General features: G+C 33.3%; 1 protein-coding gene and 1 pseudogene across 2 annotated transcripts; both read right to left on the reverse strand.

Annotated features, from left to right (window-relative positions):
* Positions 1 to 8,846: 8,846 nt before the first annotated feature.
* LOC306639700 (olfactory receptor 8K3-like) lies at positions 8,847 to 9,787 on the reverse strand (annotated as a pseudogene). The gene has a single exon. The product of its transcript is annotated as an olfactory receptor 8K3-like (transcript).
* A 7,816-nt stretch (positions 9,788 to 17,603) lies between these two features.
* On the reverse strand, positions 17,604 to 18,551 carry LOC306639701 (olfactory receptor 8K3-like; the record flags this gene model as incomplete). The annotated part of the gene is made up of 1 exon (XM_079103478.1): positions 17,604 to 18,551. The coding sequence occupies one exon, from the start codon at positions 18,549 to 18,551 to the stop codon at positions 17,604 to 17,606; it is 948 nt and encodes a 315-aa protein (XP_078959604.1).
* Positions 18,552 to 18,779: the final 228 nt, after the last annotated feature.

Consider the following 18,779-nt stretch of genomic DNA (forward strand, 5'->3'; position numbering starts at 1 on the left):
TCTATGTGTTTTCCCAGAGTGATCTTTAAGAAATCAATGAACGGGCGTTACTTCCAGTTACTTTTCCTTGGCTTCTACAGGTGTCCTTTTCAGGGTATTTTTATCATCAGTCAACCTGGAGAGTTTCAATATTTTCCTTTCTCCTTATATATTGCAACATCACTTTTTTTCAGCTGCCTGCAAACAGGCCTGAACCTCAATACTTGTTTTTTTGACAAAAAGTTTTATTCTATTACTTCTACTTTTAAAGTATCAAGCCCTTTTCAATATGTTGGAGGAGAAGGTGTTCCACATGAGAACTGCTCCCCTCTGCACAGAGCACTGTTAACTGAAATTGCACACGTAACAAAGCCCATAATCTGCGTTGTCTCCTGAGGTTCTTGAACCTTTCCCTCCTCCTCACTTCTTTCTCTCTATTTTCAGCCCTGTGGACAACTTCAGGCATATGTGATGCTCAGAAATGTTTGAATAAATTCACATCCAGAAGTCACTTACAGAGCACAAACTTTCCTATGAAGTTCAACACAAAATTTGCAAAACACGCTGATTTTACTATTTGGTCATACATTGACAATCCCTTTAACATCTAAAGACTAAATATTTAAAAATTGTTACTCACTTTTCTGTTATATACACTAAGTACACAGCAAATCAAAATGCATAAAGCATATAGAAACCTGATGTCTGAAAACGTCCAAGTACGGACACACTAACAAATTACCTTTTGCAACTACCTCCCTCCCACCTCCTCCACATACTGAACAAGTACAACAGTACTGTACTGCTCACAGAGGTGGTTCAATAATTCCATTCCCCAAAGACCATATCTCATATGAATTTTAGCAAAAAGATATTTACAAGTGATACTTTACTAACTCTAATGTCCTTCCTATTGCTAATTCCTTCCTCTACTGAAATATGACTGATGGCAAATACACGGTTGCTTTACAGTAGCGGTGAGTACACCTGCTGAAATAGTTCCTATAGGACAGCACCGGTTTTCTCCTTTTTTCCCCACCCCTCCAGTTTTATTTGACTTAGCATTTGTGCTTGAGTTAGTTTAATTTTATATATTCTTTTCAAATTATTCATTAGTACAAATATTTCATAGGTCTAGTACTACAATAAAGTCATAGTAAAAAAAAGTTTCAAAATATATAAATAATGTTAGTCATCTTAATGTCCTATTTTATTTCCAAATGTGACAAAATATAAACTAGAAATTATAATATGAATTAATTATTAATTAACTTCTCAGATAATTTTAAAAATTATAGTCCATTGCTTTCTACCACAGAATGATTCTTTTTTTCACTGAGAATCAAACTCAGGACTTCATTCATGCTACATGAGTACTCTACCTCTGAGCTATATCCCAAGTCCACGGAATTTGTTATAAACTTATTTAGACATGTATTGTATTTGGGATGAATACTGAATGATCTCATGTCTCCCAGTGCCCACTGTGAACACAGAGGTTGATTATTGGCACCAGGGAATATTTCCATCTTAATTTTCTATCATGAGCAAAGCACAGATTCAAAAGAAGAAAGTTTATTTGTTCCTCTGTATACTCAAACACTCTAATCTATCAATAGAGAAGTTAGACATAATTATTTAAGTTCTATCACCATATCTGCCACTGAGCAATCTGTAGGCAGACAGTTGAGTCACTTGGAAAGAAAATACACCGTTTCAGTCTAGAGTCTAATTTGAATGTCAACATTTCAAAGTAGTTGGACCTTATATTTAGACGAAATGATAAGTAAAATATTTGATGTAACCTACCTGTGCAGAGAGAGTTGCTGAAGCCCCTAAATAAGGTTGCTTTGGAGCATGATGAAGACTTATGAGGGTCCGGTGTCCCCGAAACCTTCCCCCTCAATTATGTTTTCTACTCGGTTCAAATCCCTGAACATGAGAAATACATCTCTCAAATAAAGGCTTGATTCCAGAGGGAAAGCAACAAATAGAATGCTCATTAGTCAGGTAGGAATGAAAGATGAAGATCATGGTGTCCCTTAAGCAATCAAACTGGATAACAAAAGGCGCAGTAATGACATCAATTTCTTTCTCCTTCTCTTGAACTGTACCCTTGCACCCTGTGTTAGCTGGGAAGTGCTGCTGCTGGTCCTGGGATTAATAAAATTCAACAGTTAGGAAGCACAGGACTGTGGCACTAATGATCATATGTGAATATAGGAAGTAGAACTGAATATAAGCCGCCATTTTTATTTCAAGAGTAACTCCCCCAAGAAGGTAACCTTGAAAACTAGATGATATGCAAAATAAATTCAAAATGTTAATTATTTTAAATAGACCCAATACCAATTGTATTGAAATTTTTAAGATATCCCTCATATACCTGGTCTCATTTCTAGTTTTTAATTAAATAATTAGGATGGAAAAATATTTTTTTCTTTCAAGTTAGCAATGTTCCCTCAAAGCATGCTAACTGTTGTAATTTAAATCCTTACAACATTTTTATGTTTCTTATTGTGTGAAATTTTTTATACTATGAACAAAATAAGTGAAAAAGTCATGTCAGTTTACCTATTATCAGTCTCTAAAAAATTACCCCGTAAGGAAATATTCAAAATATTTTTGTTGACTAACTGATGCAATACATAATGGAGTAAAGGAATAAATAAAATATCTATTCTAAAATTCTGCTCCAATATGCATGTTTTATTCCCCATAGGATAATTAAACTGTAAATGTATTTTTAACTTTGCATAAACAGTATTCATTTTCATGTCATTATCTATATTATTTACTCCTTTTTGGTAGAACAAGAGTGGTCTCTCTTCTTCTTGGTATTTTTTGTAAATATGTGTGTGTGTGTGTGTGTGTGTATTTGTGTGTGTGTGTATACACATATACATATATATGTATATATGTATATATATATATATTAACTCAGAATCTCAAAAAGAAATCATACGCTATCATGTACACTTCCTCACTATTCATAATGTCCAAGATGTAGATAAAACCTAAATTCCTTAGATGGATGATTAGATGCAGAAAATGTGACATGTTCAGAAATGAAATATTACTTAGCTTTAAAAGATAAAGGTATCTTGCTGTATTTCACAATGTGGATAAACCATGAAGACATCATCTTAATGAAATAAGCTGGTCACAAAAGGACCAAATTACACCATTCCACTTTTATAAGTATCTGAAACAGTCATTCTCATAAAATCAGTAACTAAAATGGTGGTGTCTAGGGGCTAGGGAAAGGAGGTACATATCAAAAGGTACAAAGATTTTTGTTTGTTCCGGGGGAGCGGACCAGTGATTGAAACTCAGGGACCCTAGACCACTGAGCCACATCTCCAGTCCTATTTTGTATTTTATTTAGAAACAGGTTCTCACTGAGTTCCTTAGTGTCTTGCTTTTGCTGAGACTGACTTTGAACTCCAGATCCTCCTGCATCAGGCTCCCAAGTCACTGGGATTGCAGGTGTGCACTGCCATGTCTGGCTAGGTACAAAGTTTTAGTTGTGGAAGATTAATAAGTTGTGGAGACCTACTATACAGTATTGTGAATACAATTAATATTCTATTGTACACTTAAAAGTTTAAGAGTGTATATTGCATGATAATTTTTTTCACTACAATAAAAAATTTTAGAAAAGTAGTGAACAGTTATAAGTAGTATTACAAATAAGTATGTATGACTATTTAAACTAAAATATCCAAAGTAAAAGATGCCATGCAAAATAAGCTCAAATTTAGTATGACTTCATTTTTATGAACTACCTAAAAAATACAAATCCACACCAACGAAACAAATTTTGTAGTACCCAGGGCACAGAAAGGAGGAAAATTTGGAGAAAAATTAGTGGATATCTAGGAGTGATGATAATATTGTAAAACTGTAGAGAAGTGTTGATTGAACAAACTATGGATATGATAATTGCTGCTAAATGATTGTCTTTACGATAGTTAATAGTATATTATGTGAATATTATCTCAATTTCAAAAAATGAATTTAGAAAAGTTCAATAATCAGATTACTGATGAATTTGTTCTGTGCTTTTAAAATGAAGTTTATTATTGAACTGTAACACTTGTACACATGCCTAAATAAATTTTGTTATTCTATATAATAAAATAGATTTTCATTTAGTTTATGATATCTTTTGGCTTGTGGAAGATTTGCATTTCTCTATCAAATATTAACATTGCTAAATGTTTTCCTAAATTAAACCATACTTGATCTTCACAATGAATTTTAAATAGAAATAAAATTGAGTACATATTCACATTAGTGTTTGATTTACTATAATCATTAAAATTATATTTTATGAAATTGAAACATAGCACACTATTTCCTCTTCCTTTTAATACTGGCCCTGATCCTTATAAGTTATTAGCATTACCTGAGAGAAGCTCCAACTGCAATGTGTCATTTATGTGGAGGTTGTCATTGGCAACTTTACATTTACATGCTCATTAAAATTACATAGTATGGCCAGGCACACAAGCCTGTAATCCCAGCAACTCCATAGACTGAGGCAGGAGGATTAAGTTCTGGTTCTGTCTCAGCAAGAATCTTAGCTAAAATATCAGGAACTTAGTGAGACCCCTTATCCCAAAATAAAAAATAAGTTGAGTGTCCCTCTGTTCAAGCCCTAGCAAAAAAAAAAAAAAAAATAGAATATGATTTTGCACATTTAAAGTTAATTTTTAAAACACTGAATGTCTGAATGTCTAGTAGTGAAAATTTATTTCTTCTCTCAGATATGTATTTTGAACTTTTCCATGTCATTCTATTTGGATATTAATTGTTCCTGGTTTTTCTGGATCTAGAAATACATTACATGTCTGCAAATTGTCTAACAATTTTGCACTCCCACTAGGAGAGTGGGAACGCTTTCCTTAATCCATCTCCCTTCATTCTTTGGTTTTCCTACCTGTATACTTTTGTCAGTTTTATGAGTTTGTAAAAGTATTTTATGTGCATTTATATTTTCACATTATTACTAAACTATATGCATAAGCCATAAGATACTATCATTTTGTGATTTTTCTGTGCATATACATTGTTTCTATGGATCTTAGGTCTATTGTTTATTAATCCAACAAATGAGAAATGGTACCTATTTTCCCTAGTCCATAGCTTCCTCTATCATTATATTTGCTATTATTTTTGTGCAAACTTCGAAACTTTAAATTGTAAACTGTATCAATCTTTGTGATTTTCATTTGTGTTTAAGGATCTTTTCCATGCTCTGAATCATACACACCACACACACACACACACACACACACACAAGAGAGAGAGAAAAGGGAGAGAGAGAGAGAAGCACAATTTGTTTGTCCTTGTTTGCATGTCCTGCATAAGCATGGATAATATGTATCAGTAACCATGATTTAATTCTGACATTTGAAGAGGGAGCTGTGTGAGATGTTCTGAATAGGAACCAGCCAAACAAAATCAGAGATACTGTGAAAGGAATGGATGATAAGAAATGTTCTGCTTATGTATTTTTTTCTTGTATTAGATGAACATAATAACATTTTATGGATATCCTTGATAAAATTGTTTCATAAGGGAATTTTCCTGTTCAAATTAAAGAATAATGTTTCCCCTCAGGAAGAAAATAGAATTTAAAAAATAAAAATGATAAATGGAAAAGAAGGAAATGAGAGAGAATACTAACAGTCTTAGAAACTTTCATTCAACATTAGGTGGTCAAGGGCTAGGGAGATAGCTCAGCTGGTAGAGTGCTTACCCTCATAAGCACAAGGCCCTGAGTTCGATCCCTAGCACCTCAAAATAGAGAAAAAAAAAAAAAAAAAAAAGTTGATCAAAGTTTATGCACACTGGAACTTATAAAAAACTTCCACATCTATTGAAATGTGATAGACATGCATTCTTTTTTAGTCTCTTATTAAGGTGAATGACATTATGATATTTGAATGGTAAAGCAATATAAATATTTGCTTAAATATGATTTTTTACTATTTTTACACATCACTAGATTTGTCAGCTAACATTTTATTTGAAATTTTTGCACGTATTATCTCTCATTGGCCTTTGATAGTCAAAGAATATGCTTCCAAAAGTTTGAAATACAACATTTCTTCAGGATTCTGGAAGAATCTATAGAAATAGTTATTCCTTTCCTCCTTAGCAATTAATAGAACTCACCATTCAGGCCAACTGACCTAATCCTTAAGGTGGTGGTAAAGTTATTTTCAGTAAAATTTCCATTTCAAGAGTCTTAATTAATTTTTTCTCATTTATCTCTTTGGTATCCATAGAAATGAAAAACACAATACACTGGTTTTTTATTATTTTAACTTCAAGTACAGATGCTTTTATAAAGACATTCTACATATCATGACAATTTTTTGTATACTTCTTATTCTAAACTGCATTGAGCTTCCTGAATCATATTGTACAAATGATTGAACATTGTTGACACAAACTACCTTAGCAAAGCTTTTACCAGATTATAATTCCTGATTTTTAAAACTATATTTTATGGAAAAATATGTAACTGTCTGATATATCTTATGCATCTTACTTACCAATGAAAAACAGAGTAACTTTCAGAATAAATAAAATATTTTACCAAAATTTAACCTCAATACATTTTGTTCCTGTTTTCGATTTATCATTTGAGGGATTATGAAAAGTTACACTAAGGTCTGGGGATTCAAATCAGTGATAGAGTGTTGCCAAGCATTCAAGAGACCTGGGTTTGACCCCCAGTACAGGAAAAAAAAAAAAAAAATCACAGAAAGTCACACAAAATTCGTAATAAAAGTGAAATATTGTTTTAAATTAATTTGGAGTGTATTTTCAAGCATAGCTATTAGAAATATGTATCTTTCTCATACATTTATTCACTGAATTAATTTTGGAAACATAAAATAATTTAAATACAGTGAACATGAATTTGAGGAAACAATCAGTCCATTATGTAACATAAAGTGCCATGGAAACAAATCAATGAAAATAATGAAAAAGTGTTCCAGATTTTAGAGAGGTTTACAATGAATTAGGTCCTGAAAATTACCAGTACTACTATCAATAAAGAGCATAATACACTCTGATTAGAAGTAATTAGGGGTGGTAGGGAAAAATAGAGGTACTTTGGATTAGGCTGGGGGAGTGAAGGAAGGTGAGGGGGCATAGGATTAGAAAGGATAGTAGAATGAACCAGACATTATTACCCAGTGCACATATATGATTCCATGACCTGTGTGATTCTACATCATGTACCACCAGAAGAATGAGAAGGTATACTCCATTTATTTTTGAACTGTCAAAATGCATTCTACTGTCATGTATAACTAAATAGAACCAAAGAAAAAAAGAAAAGAACAAGCAATAAAGCACAGGGCAAATTGTAGGATTACCTGTTTGATTTTTCCCCAGGCAGAATATCAAATCAACTCAAAGAATGGATCCTAAGTGACATATGGATCAAACGTGAGGAATGTCAGTCACAAGAAACAGCAGCAGACCTACTTTGTCATAAGAGTAAGCATATAATGAAGAAAAATACAAGTAAAGTGTGACTTTTCAACAAGAATTTTTCTTTTACTTTACAGAGTTAAGGAACAGTAACTAGGCATTAGAAATTATTTGCCATCAGGAAATCAGTATCAACTCGGTAAGGAACGTCAAAGGGCAAAAGTCTGGAAACTTTCTTTGTCAGAACTCAAGAAATCTCTCTCAATGTGAGTATTCACTCACATATACACATGCACCGAAATTGAATCAGATGCTGTACTGAAGTCATGAGCTATGATACCCAAATACATAGCATTAAAAAGACTATTGTTAGATTTAGACGAAAGAAAAGAAACTGACAAGAAAAGAGTAAGACCCTAAGATGCCCCTGTGAATTATGGAATTTGAGCACATTCATATGACTGATTTCAACAAATAATCATGTTATGCTGAACCTCACAATTCTACAACCAACCCTGATTTTAACATAATCCATAGAAATGTATGAAGCACTGTATAGAGGGAAAAGAGGGGTGGGGGGGGGAGGGAAAAAATGGCAGAATGAATCAAACAACATTGCCCTGTGTAAATTTATGATTACACGAATTGGTATGCCTTTACTCCATGTACAGAGAATCAAAATGTATCCCATTTGTTTACAATAAAAAAAAGAAAAAAAAAAAAAAAGAAATGTATGAAGCATAAAACACATGGAATGTGCTTACCCCCCCAAAAAAAGAAAGGCCAAATATACATGAAGATGCTGCAAATTTTGCTGTAATAGTTGAGAATGTTGCAGAAACCACTGAGCTGCCCAGTAGTGCCTACTCTTCTTCCTCACTCCCATTCAGCATACAGCTCTGTAAATGCCCCTTTCTGTCTTTAAATCTGAAGACCATACTATGGTACACTTTTTCAAGCATTACATTCAACCCTATGTACATGTATGATTACACAAATCGACATCGTGTGCAACCGTAGAAATGAAATGATGTACCCCATTTGTGTACAATGAATCAAAATGCCTGTCTGTAAAAAATAAATAAATAAAATAATTAAAAATATAAGGCATAAAATGTAGCAGCATGTAATTCTATGATAAAACTAGAATAAAAATATGGGTACTACAAGAAAAAGAAAATTTAAAAACTTCCAACTGGTAAAGAAAAAAAAAGATTCAGTTTTGTTCCCAAAGAAAAAAACTTTTAAATATTTTGTTTCACTGATTTTTATGGCATTCTGATGTCTGACTATTACTAAGACAGCCAGTGTTTTAATATGTTGAGCTCATTTGTACTACAGATTCTAGAGGAAACAACATGTTAACATTCAAATCTTATTTGTATGGGTCATATGGTTTATGAACTTTAGTAAAAAATATTATGTATTTTTTTCCATGTCCTCTGAAGGGCATACTTTACATCTTTGTTTCTCAGGCTATAAATCAAGGGGTTCAACATGGGGATGACGAGGGTGTAAAATATGGAAGCCACTTTATCAGTGTCCAAGGAGTGACTGGACTTGGGCTGCACATACATAAATATCAAAGTCCCATAGAAACACAGTGACCACAGTCAGGTGGGACCCACAGGTGGAGAAAGCCTTGCGCCTGCCCTCAGCTGACTTCATCCTGAGAATGGCTTTGAGAATGAACAGATAGGATACAAGGACTATCAGAAGAGAGGAAATCAAATTAAAAGCTGCTAAAAACAGATTCATCACTTCAATTTCATGTGTGTTTGAGCAGAGCAAAGACAACAAGGGGAGACTGTCACAGTAGAAATGACTGATGACATTGTAGCCACAGAAGGGCAAGGTAAAATCTTAATGGTGATTAGAAGTGACACAATTGTGCAGTAGAGATAGGGCATTGCCACCAGAACCCAACATACCTTCTGTGACATGATGACAGTGTAGAGGAGAGGGTTACAGATGGCCACATAGCGGTCATAGGCCATTGCAGAGAGAATAAATAGCTCACAAGCAATGAACACAAGAAAGCAAGCTAGCTGTGCAGCACAAAAATAATAGGAGATTGTATTTTGATCCACCACAAATTTGCTAACATTTTGGGGCCCACAGCTGTAGAATAACCAAGATCTGTAATAGCCAGGTGCCTCAAGAAAAAGTACATGGGTGTTTGCAGGCTGTGGTCCACCTTGGTGAGGACGATCATGCCCAAGTTTCCCACCAGTGTGCTCATGTAGATGATGAGGAAGAGCCCAAACAGTGCAGCCTGCAGCTCAGGGCGTGATGTGATACCCATCAGAATGAACTCATGCACCACTGTGAGGTTGTATTTCTCCATCCAAGTTTATCACACAAAACCTGTTCTGGACAGAGACATCATCAGAGTCAATAGATTTCGAATATATCACCTGGGCACTTCTATTAAACAAGGTTGATGTAAATAAGATAGATGGAAATTTTTCCATTTAAAATCTTTGAAAATAAACTCTCCTTCCTTAAAAGAGAAGATAAATATAAATAGTGTTAGAGACAGAGGTGGATCAGTGGTGCTATTTAGGGTTGTTTACTCACAATACTATTCACTGCTGGAGATAATTTGCCCCAGTTGGTTGGTAACAGGCTTTTGGCATCTAATCAGAGGCTAGTTAGGCCACTAAACATCCCACTGTATTCAATATCCACCCCCAAATTATCAATAGCTCCAAATGTAAAGATTTGAGAGAGGGAGAGAGACAATAACTGGAGATGATAGATAGCACATACAAATATTATAAAAGCATAAACACAATAGTAACTTTGGGTGATAGGTATATCAGAAATTATAGCACTTCTTTTAAGTTTTATATTTACCATTCATATAATTTTAATCAAATAGTAACATTTATTAATCAAGTTCAGAAACATGGTACCAAAAAACATACCAATTCTGTAATAAGAATTTTGAATTATAAATATACATATAACTCTCTAATTCATATATTGTTCTTTCAATCCTTGTACCTACAGGTATTAGAGCAGAAGATGATAAAAACTTTGGTAGATATTACATAGATGTAAGAATAAGAAAATCATAATGAATCACATTGCAAATTGTCTTTATGCCAAGAAAAAAAAACAAAATATATGTATGTACATACGATCTCAGTTATACTTGAACTTAGTGTATATACCAAAGTAGTTTTTGGCAAATAATTTATCTAAAACTCTTTCTTCACATACACAAAACCACGGTCCTTGCAGGCTTTGGGGAAGATTAAAGGAGGATTAAATATTTCAGTATAAAATTTTAAAATAAATACATAGAGTATGGTAATTATAAATTTTCATAATTGTGGAAAGATAAAAATGTTTCATCTGAATAGTGTAGGAATTTTTTTAAAGTAACAAATTGCTTTATCCTAGTTTATTATCTTTGCTGTATACTTGAATTTTCATTTTTGACATGATAGTTTTGAGAAAAATTTACTCAGATCCCACTGCAAAATGAATAATATTTTATCATCACTTTAACAGCAGATACATAAAGTATCCTGATACTTGAATAATTCTGTGCACACCTCAGTGTGAAGAGGACACCTCATCAGGAAATCTGGAATGGATCACATTTATACATTTATCTGCACAATCACTAAAAGTTCAACTACTTTCTGTGGTATCACCGAAAGTGTCTAGACTTACTATTTGCAAAGACACCATTGAGTCTCAACTTTTTCTAATAAAGAGGTTATGCCCCTTTATTTAATCTGTATCTCCTCTGATTTTTGATCTCCATTAAATATAAAATTATATTTATATGAAATCAATTCTTTTGAAAAAACGCACATTATGTGTATTTTTAAAATCCTTATGAGATTATAGATAAAATATTCACAAAACTATGAAGGAAAAAAAACAGCTTCTATTTCTGCAGCCGTTAAGCAGTTGTAGAAAGCACAGAATCAAAAATGGCCACTTAGTTACATGGCAAATCCATAGCAAAATATGACAGTTCCTGTAGGTTCTGGTAACACATGGCACCACCTAAACCTCTGTCTTTATTACCTGCAATGAAACCTCTCTCTTGATTTTCAAATGTGTTCCTGAACACGGTGTTTTAAGAGCAATTTGTGCTTTTTTATTTTATTTTTTTAATTTCTAATAATCTCCCTGAGGAGATGCCAAAGTAATTTGTTCATTATATTTAAAGCATTTGAGAGCTTAATGAAATGCCTGGAGGTTATTCACTAATCATTAGAAAAAAATTATAATCAACTATGACTTTACTTCTGTATTCATTTAATTATTTACTTATATATTTATTTTACACTTAAATCTCACTTATAGGTTTTATCAAAAGTGTAGATAATAAGATCTCAATGAGACTTTAGATTCCTATTTTCATTGCAGCTTTTTCTAAATAACCAATATATGCAAGCAACTTAATTATCCATTCATTGTTAAATGAATAAATTGAGAATAGTATATAGAAAAGAGGTAATATTTTCAACCTTAAGAATTACACCCTGTAATCTATGACAACAGGGGTGAACCTGGAGAACATTATGTAAATTAAATAAGCCACTCGCTGAAATACTGCATAATCTGCTTACATGAGATATTTAAAATATTCAACTTTATTAAATCAAAAAATCTATAATTAGTTGCAAAGAACTGAGGACTGGGAAAAATGAATGGTTGCTAATAGGTAGACTTCAAAGTCTCAATTACGTATAATAGAAGGGTTCTAGAGACTTGATGAGAACATCATTGCTGTAATTAACAGTATTGTATGACAGAGTTGAAAATATTGAGAGGGTGTCACTCATGTTAAGCACACCAAACTTTTTTTATATAAGTCATTAAGTGTCAATACATACTGCTAAAGATAGGAAGCTTGATGATCATGTACAATTCAAAGTACGTGGGCAACAACAATCATCTTTACTGTGAATCCTTCACATGAAATGTACGATTCGGAGAGATGGAAAAAATATTACTGGGGTGGAAAGAAGTGAGGATGGGGAAATTGCTTAGTGGGAATGTTGTAGTGATGGAATCCTTGGTGCACTAGATAGAGGTGGTGGTTGCGTGGCACTGTTACTGTAAGAATTGCCACTAAACGGTCCTTTAAAATAGCTAGTTTTGTGGCCTGTGAAATTTATCATGATGAGGTCTTTTTAAATTGCATATAATTTTACACTTTTGTTATTTGTATCTTATTTAGTAACAAGTCTAATTTTGCTTTTTGCCCATATAATTTGTATACATTCTTAATAATAAATTGTGTATATTTTATCAATACAATGAATGTCTTCTCAGTTTGCCATAGATTTTGCTTTACTGAAGATTTGAATTTGGAGTACTGAAAAGTGCTTGTATTTGCAAATTATATAACTTAAAAATACATGTAATTAACTACCAGGATCATGGTAACCTTAAATTTCTGACAAATATTAATAACTATACGTTTTTCTTAAGTCAAAACATGCTTTCTTTTCTTAATGACTATTAGGTCAGAGCAAAACCTACTTTATATGTTCATCTTTGTCTTTTTTTCTTTCTTCCTTCCTACCCCTCTTCCTCCTCCCTACTCCGCTTCCTCCCTCCCACTTCCTCCATCTTCCTCCCTCTCTTCCCCTTCCTTCCTTCCCTCCTTCCTTCCTCCTTTTCTTTCTTTTTCTTCTTCACCAGTGTATATGATTGAATCCAACTGTGCTTTATCATTGAGCTATATCCATGGCTCATTTTATTTAATTTTATTTTGTTTATTTGGAGGCAGAATCTCCCTAATTTGCCTAGGCTGACCTTAAACTCAATCTTGCCTCAGCCTCTACATTGCTGGGATAATACACATGGCCACCATACCTGGCTTACCTTAATCAATCTTCATTTTTACCATAAAAATCACATTTTTCAAAATTGAAACTATTGGACATATTTCCTTTCCTATTAATCATGATTTTTAACCTGTCAGTTTCTTTCTGTGGTCTGAAGTGAGCACACCTCTACCATTTGTCATTCTCTTGCATTTATCATTGGTGAGCCATACATTGGTGTATTTATAAAACGTACTTTAACATTATAGATATTTTAAGTGAAATTGTATAATATGCTACTGAAATTCTTATTCTAAAAATTTATTTTTTTAAACTTGGTCGTTTGATTTTGGAATCATCCATCTTAATTCTTCTAGCAGGATCATATTCTCTGCCATTCCTGAATATATAAATACTAGAAATTAATAGTCTGTTTTCAAAACAACTTACTTTTACATTCCATGAGCAGAGAGGAAATGTTCCTTTAGTCCAACTTTTCATAATTACTTTGAAGTTTCCACCTTTCTAATTACTGTCAATTTTAAGCGCATATAAAAGTATCTAATTTCATTACATTAACAGTTTCCAAATCATTATTAAAATGCATACACTGTAAACAAAAAGTCTCTTTTTCTGTGAATTGTCTATATGGATGCTTGTTCATTATTTCCTTAGTCAATTATGTATTTAATCAACAGATGTATCTATTTTCTCAAATAGTGGTTTGTACTTTTAGTATATTTGTAATTGATTACTATAATCCAGATGAAATCTTTAAAGCAAAAATTCATCTTTGGAATTTTGAATTGTGTATAAGGAACTCTCCCATACATAATTTTAAAACATGTATATGCAGGTTCAATAAAAAATTATATGATTTAGATATGTGGAGATAATAGAAATCAATATCCATGATTTGGATTTGACATTTGAAGGAATGAGTCATGTGATATAACAAGGGAGAATCCTCTAAGAGATGAAAACAAATTCAAATGCATTAAGTAGGAATACATTGTATAGGAGATGCTCTGTAGTTTTACCATTGTGTCATCATTTAAATTTATTAGTTACACATTTAGAAAGTATCCTTCATATAATACATAATAAAGATTTTGTTCTGCTATAATTAATAAATAAATGTGGTCTTGAGGGAGAAATTAATTCACAAAATAATTAGAAGTAGTGATAACAGAAGGAAAAATAGTATCATATAAACTAAAATTTGAGGCCTATATTTTCAAATAAAATGAGGTATATTAGAAGGAGGGTTAAATATGAGTTTACCAGAGTTCTTTTCTGTCTTTTCTTCCAGGAACATGACAATAAGAAAGAGGTGCATTTGCAACACTTACAGAGTATTAGCAGTTAAAGAAAAATAAGTCAAAACTGTGGGAGTCTCCTAAGGGTGGATCTGGGCTTAGTCCTAGGTAAAGCAAAATCTATTAACCAGTAGCACAGGACTCTGAAATGTGTTTTCCTTCAGTTATTCTCCTGTGAAAGTGTAATTTTGAAAAATGCAGATGTATACTTAACTGCAGTTGGTGAGGAATTAGAGAATAGTCTTAAACAGTGTTGTCGAAGATATCAAAAAGAGAAAAAAAATTCACACTCAAAACAGGGCCCAGTGATGACACTCTGGAATTTGATCCAGTTGCTTGTGGTGTCTAAACCACAAGCTGAGTAGTGTGCTGCATAGACATAAAGATGTAGCAGATTGCTTTGAACTAGAATCAGGTACAAATGACTATGCAAAACACCCTAGGATTATGAACACAAAATTATTTTCCTTGTATTAAATGGTGTTGGGTCAAGCCAGACAGATATTACTAAAAATAATTTGTAATTCCAACTATAAGAACCTAAAATATAATCTAGATAGAGGTTAAAGTAACATACCCAGAATTTTAAAACAAATATATGTAAGTATTCACCAGCATGTGTGGATCTTTTAGCATTTCACTTAGTATCAGCATAGATGCTCATAGGTGTGTATGCATATTCATATATCAGTATGAACATTGAAAAAGCAAAAGGATGTTAAAAAATTTTTCTGCCTGTAAAACAACATAGTAGAGATCATCAGTGAACTTATTTTCAAATGTCATCAAACAAGAAAACACTAACACATTAAAATACCACTTTCATTACATCCTCTTGACACTGACATACCTATCACACAAACTTTTCAATATAATTTTAGAGTGAAAGATATACTTTAATGATAAACTAATTTTGCCCAAACGCTCTGCATTGCTTCTTTTACATCCTTGTTCCTCAAACTGTAGATGAGGGGGGGATTCAGCATGGGAATAACAATGGTTGTAAAATATAGACACTACCAGTCAGCTCCAAGATAGTTGGATGTTGGTCTCACATACATGAATACAGCAGTGCCATGAGAAATGGAAGAGCTGCATCCCAAGCTCCCTTGGTCAGTTCTGTTTCATTTTGGCTCATCATGCTTTATTTTCCAGATTCTTCATATGCTTGAAAATAATAAAATATGTCCAACACTTTGTGGTTATTAATTGTGTATGTTGAATAATTCTATATTTTATAAATATAATTGAACTTTGTTCAGGGATACAGTCAGTTGGAAACAAGTTAATCCTTTTGGATATTGCTTTCATGATTTCTTAGATGAGACTAGAGCAGTGATTATTCTAGGGTAAATTATACTGCTCTAACGGAGTAAATCTTTTTGAGTGCTATATGTAATTCCCCCTTTCATATTGCCTATGAGTGTTGGACACTGCTCTCTTCAATGTTTAGATTAGTTCTCTTCAATCTTGGGTGGTTGCCATGTGCATGTGAAAATCAGTCACCTGATGAATAATTGAAGATGATTATCACAAAATGGGATGCCCTTTCCCTCTCTCTCTGATGCATTATGTATTATTATTATTATTATTATTATTATTATTATTTTGTGAACTCTAACTGGCTTGTTCTTATCAGGCTCTCCACTTTGTATCTTCAGCTCAGTATTTTTCTAGGCATCCCTCGACATTCCTAAGCCAAGAAATAACAGTACTCATTTCATTTGTTTTTTACCATTTGAAGAAACTGCCTTTAATTGCCTGGTGTCAGTTTTTAAAAATAAATGTACGATATATGTTGTTCATTTGTTTCGCTCTGCTTTGTTTTGTTTTTCTTGTTTTGTTGGGAGGCTAAACTAAGTTTCCATTTCTTTGTATTGATTGGTAGCAGAAAGAAATACTCAACATATATCAAGGTGCACCATGAAAATATTTTTTTAAAAATAGTCTTCTTTGCTAATACTCTCACACCCACATCAAGGTGTGCAAATGTTACTGAATTTTATTTTTTTTTGTTTTTTTGTTTTTTTTTTTAATGTCAAGATTCTCATCCCTTTTCATTCCTGTTCCAAACTTGGCCTAAGACTGTGTCTACTTCTGAAACTGTTATAAATAAATTCCAACAGGATTTTCTATTTTCAGTCCTCAGTATTCCCTGGTCTGTTATTCAAGTAGTCCAGCTATCCATTATTCAAAGGTAGATTGCATTTCAAAGCTAAAATTTATACAAAGTGTATTTTATCCAACAGAATAAAGGATGAATTTTACAATAGCCTAGATGGTATCACTTGGTCAGTTCTACATCATATATCTATCATTGTTTACCTTTTCTTAATCATATTTTATACTCCAGCCACCTTTTTGCTGATGTTCCTGAATGAAACAATCATCTCAGTGTTAAGGAATTCTGCCTTAATAGAGCTCTCACCCTGCAGCAGTCTGCCCTTGGCTATGAATACATCCCACTCACTCAACTCTGCCTTTGAAAGTCAACTGATGAACCGGCTTCCCTAACAAACTTAAGTAAAAATGGAAGTGTCATCCTGCTACTTCTCAATTCTATTTTCATTTTGTTCAGTACCATCTAAAACACTGTATCAGTCACTTCCCATTAAATTACCTCTAAGCTTTATAAAGCGAGTTAGTAATGCATGCTTCCTGAACACATCAATCTTTGTGTATAAGGTATTTGGTTTGTAGTAGATCAACCTACAAATAGTGAACAAAGAAAGTCTTTGACATTAAAATAAAATTTACCCAAATAGAGGAGGAGAATTTAGGCTATCTTGAGAATTTCTGGGAACGGCATCTAAGTTAGATTTTAAAATAAATACAAATTAATATCTGAAGTATAAGCCGCAATTAGTCATTTACTACAGAAAACTTTTGGTTTGAAAATTATTATTAATGCTTCTTTGTTCTGTGACAAATGCACATTGATTCTTGCTGTCCCATAGAGGCAGCAGTACAAGGTTAAAGCAATGCAAGTTACAGTGTATATTGGCTATTACATAATTTATTGTCACCATATCCTATAATATTAAGTTTTAAAGAGAATGTGTGTACACATTTTCCAGGTTCTATGTAGGGCATTTTTCACTTCTTTATTCCTGAAGCTGTAGATCATGGGATTCAGCATGGGTATCACCAGAGTGTAAAATACAGAAGCCATTTTATCAGTGTCAAAGGAATGGCCAGACTTAGGCTGCACATACATTAAGAAGAGAGTCCCATAGAACACCACTATCACTGTCAGGTGAGACCCACACGTGAAGAAGGCCTTGTACCTGCCTTCTGCAGAGTTCATCCTGAGGATGGTGGCAAGGATCAGAACGTAGGAGACAAGGACTATCAGGAGAGATGAAACCAAATTGAAAGTTGAAAATATTAGAATTATCAGTCTAATTTTATGTGTGTCTGAGCACAGCAACGATATCAAAGGCAGACTATCACAGTAAAAATACTTGATGATTTTATGTCCACAAAATGAAGAAACAAAAATTTTTATGATGGTCAGCAAAGATAAAAAGACACTGTAGAGATAAGGTATTGCCACCAGCACATGACACAATGCCTGTGACATGATGACTGTGTAGAGCAAGGGCTCACAGATGGCCACGTAGCAGTCACAGGCCATTGCTGACAGGATAAAAACTTCACTACTGATGAACACGCTGAAGAAGGTGAGTTGGGTAGCACACCAAGAGTAGGAGATGGTGGGTTGCTCGGCAACAAGATTTACTAACATTTTGGGTCCCACGGCTGTTGAATAACCAAAATCTGTGAAAGACAAGTGTCTGAGGAACAAGTACATGCGTGTGTGCAGCTGGGCATCTATTTTGGTGAGGAAAATCAAGCCCAAGTTACCAACCACTGAGATCATGTATATAATGAGGAAAAGCACAAATAATGGCGCCTGCAGTTCAGGGAGGTCTGTGATTCCCATTAGGATGAATTCATTCAGCAATGTTAGGTTGTGTTTGTCCATTGAGGCCACTCAGGGCACCTATACTGGGGACAAATATAAAATAGATTCCCATGAGATATGATGATGTTTACATGTACTTTATATTTTTACATATGACAGCTGTATTATATACATGTTTATGCCTTATGCATAGGTACTCTGCATATGTGTATACAAACATACACACACACATATACACACAAAAATCATACGATCATTCCATATTGCCTATTTACGGACTTTTACACA

Source organism: Sciurus vulgaris (assembly GCF_902686455.1).
Source record: "Sciurus vulgaris genome assembly, chromosome: 11".
Lineage (NCBI taxonomy): Eukaryota > Metazoa > Chordata > Mammalia > Rodentia > Sciuridae > Sciurus > Sciurus vulgaris.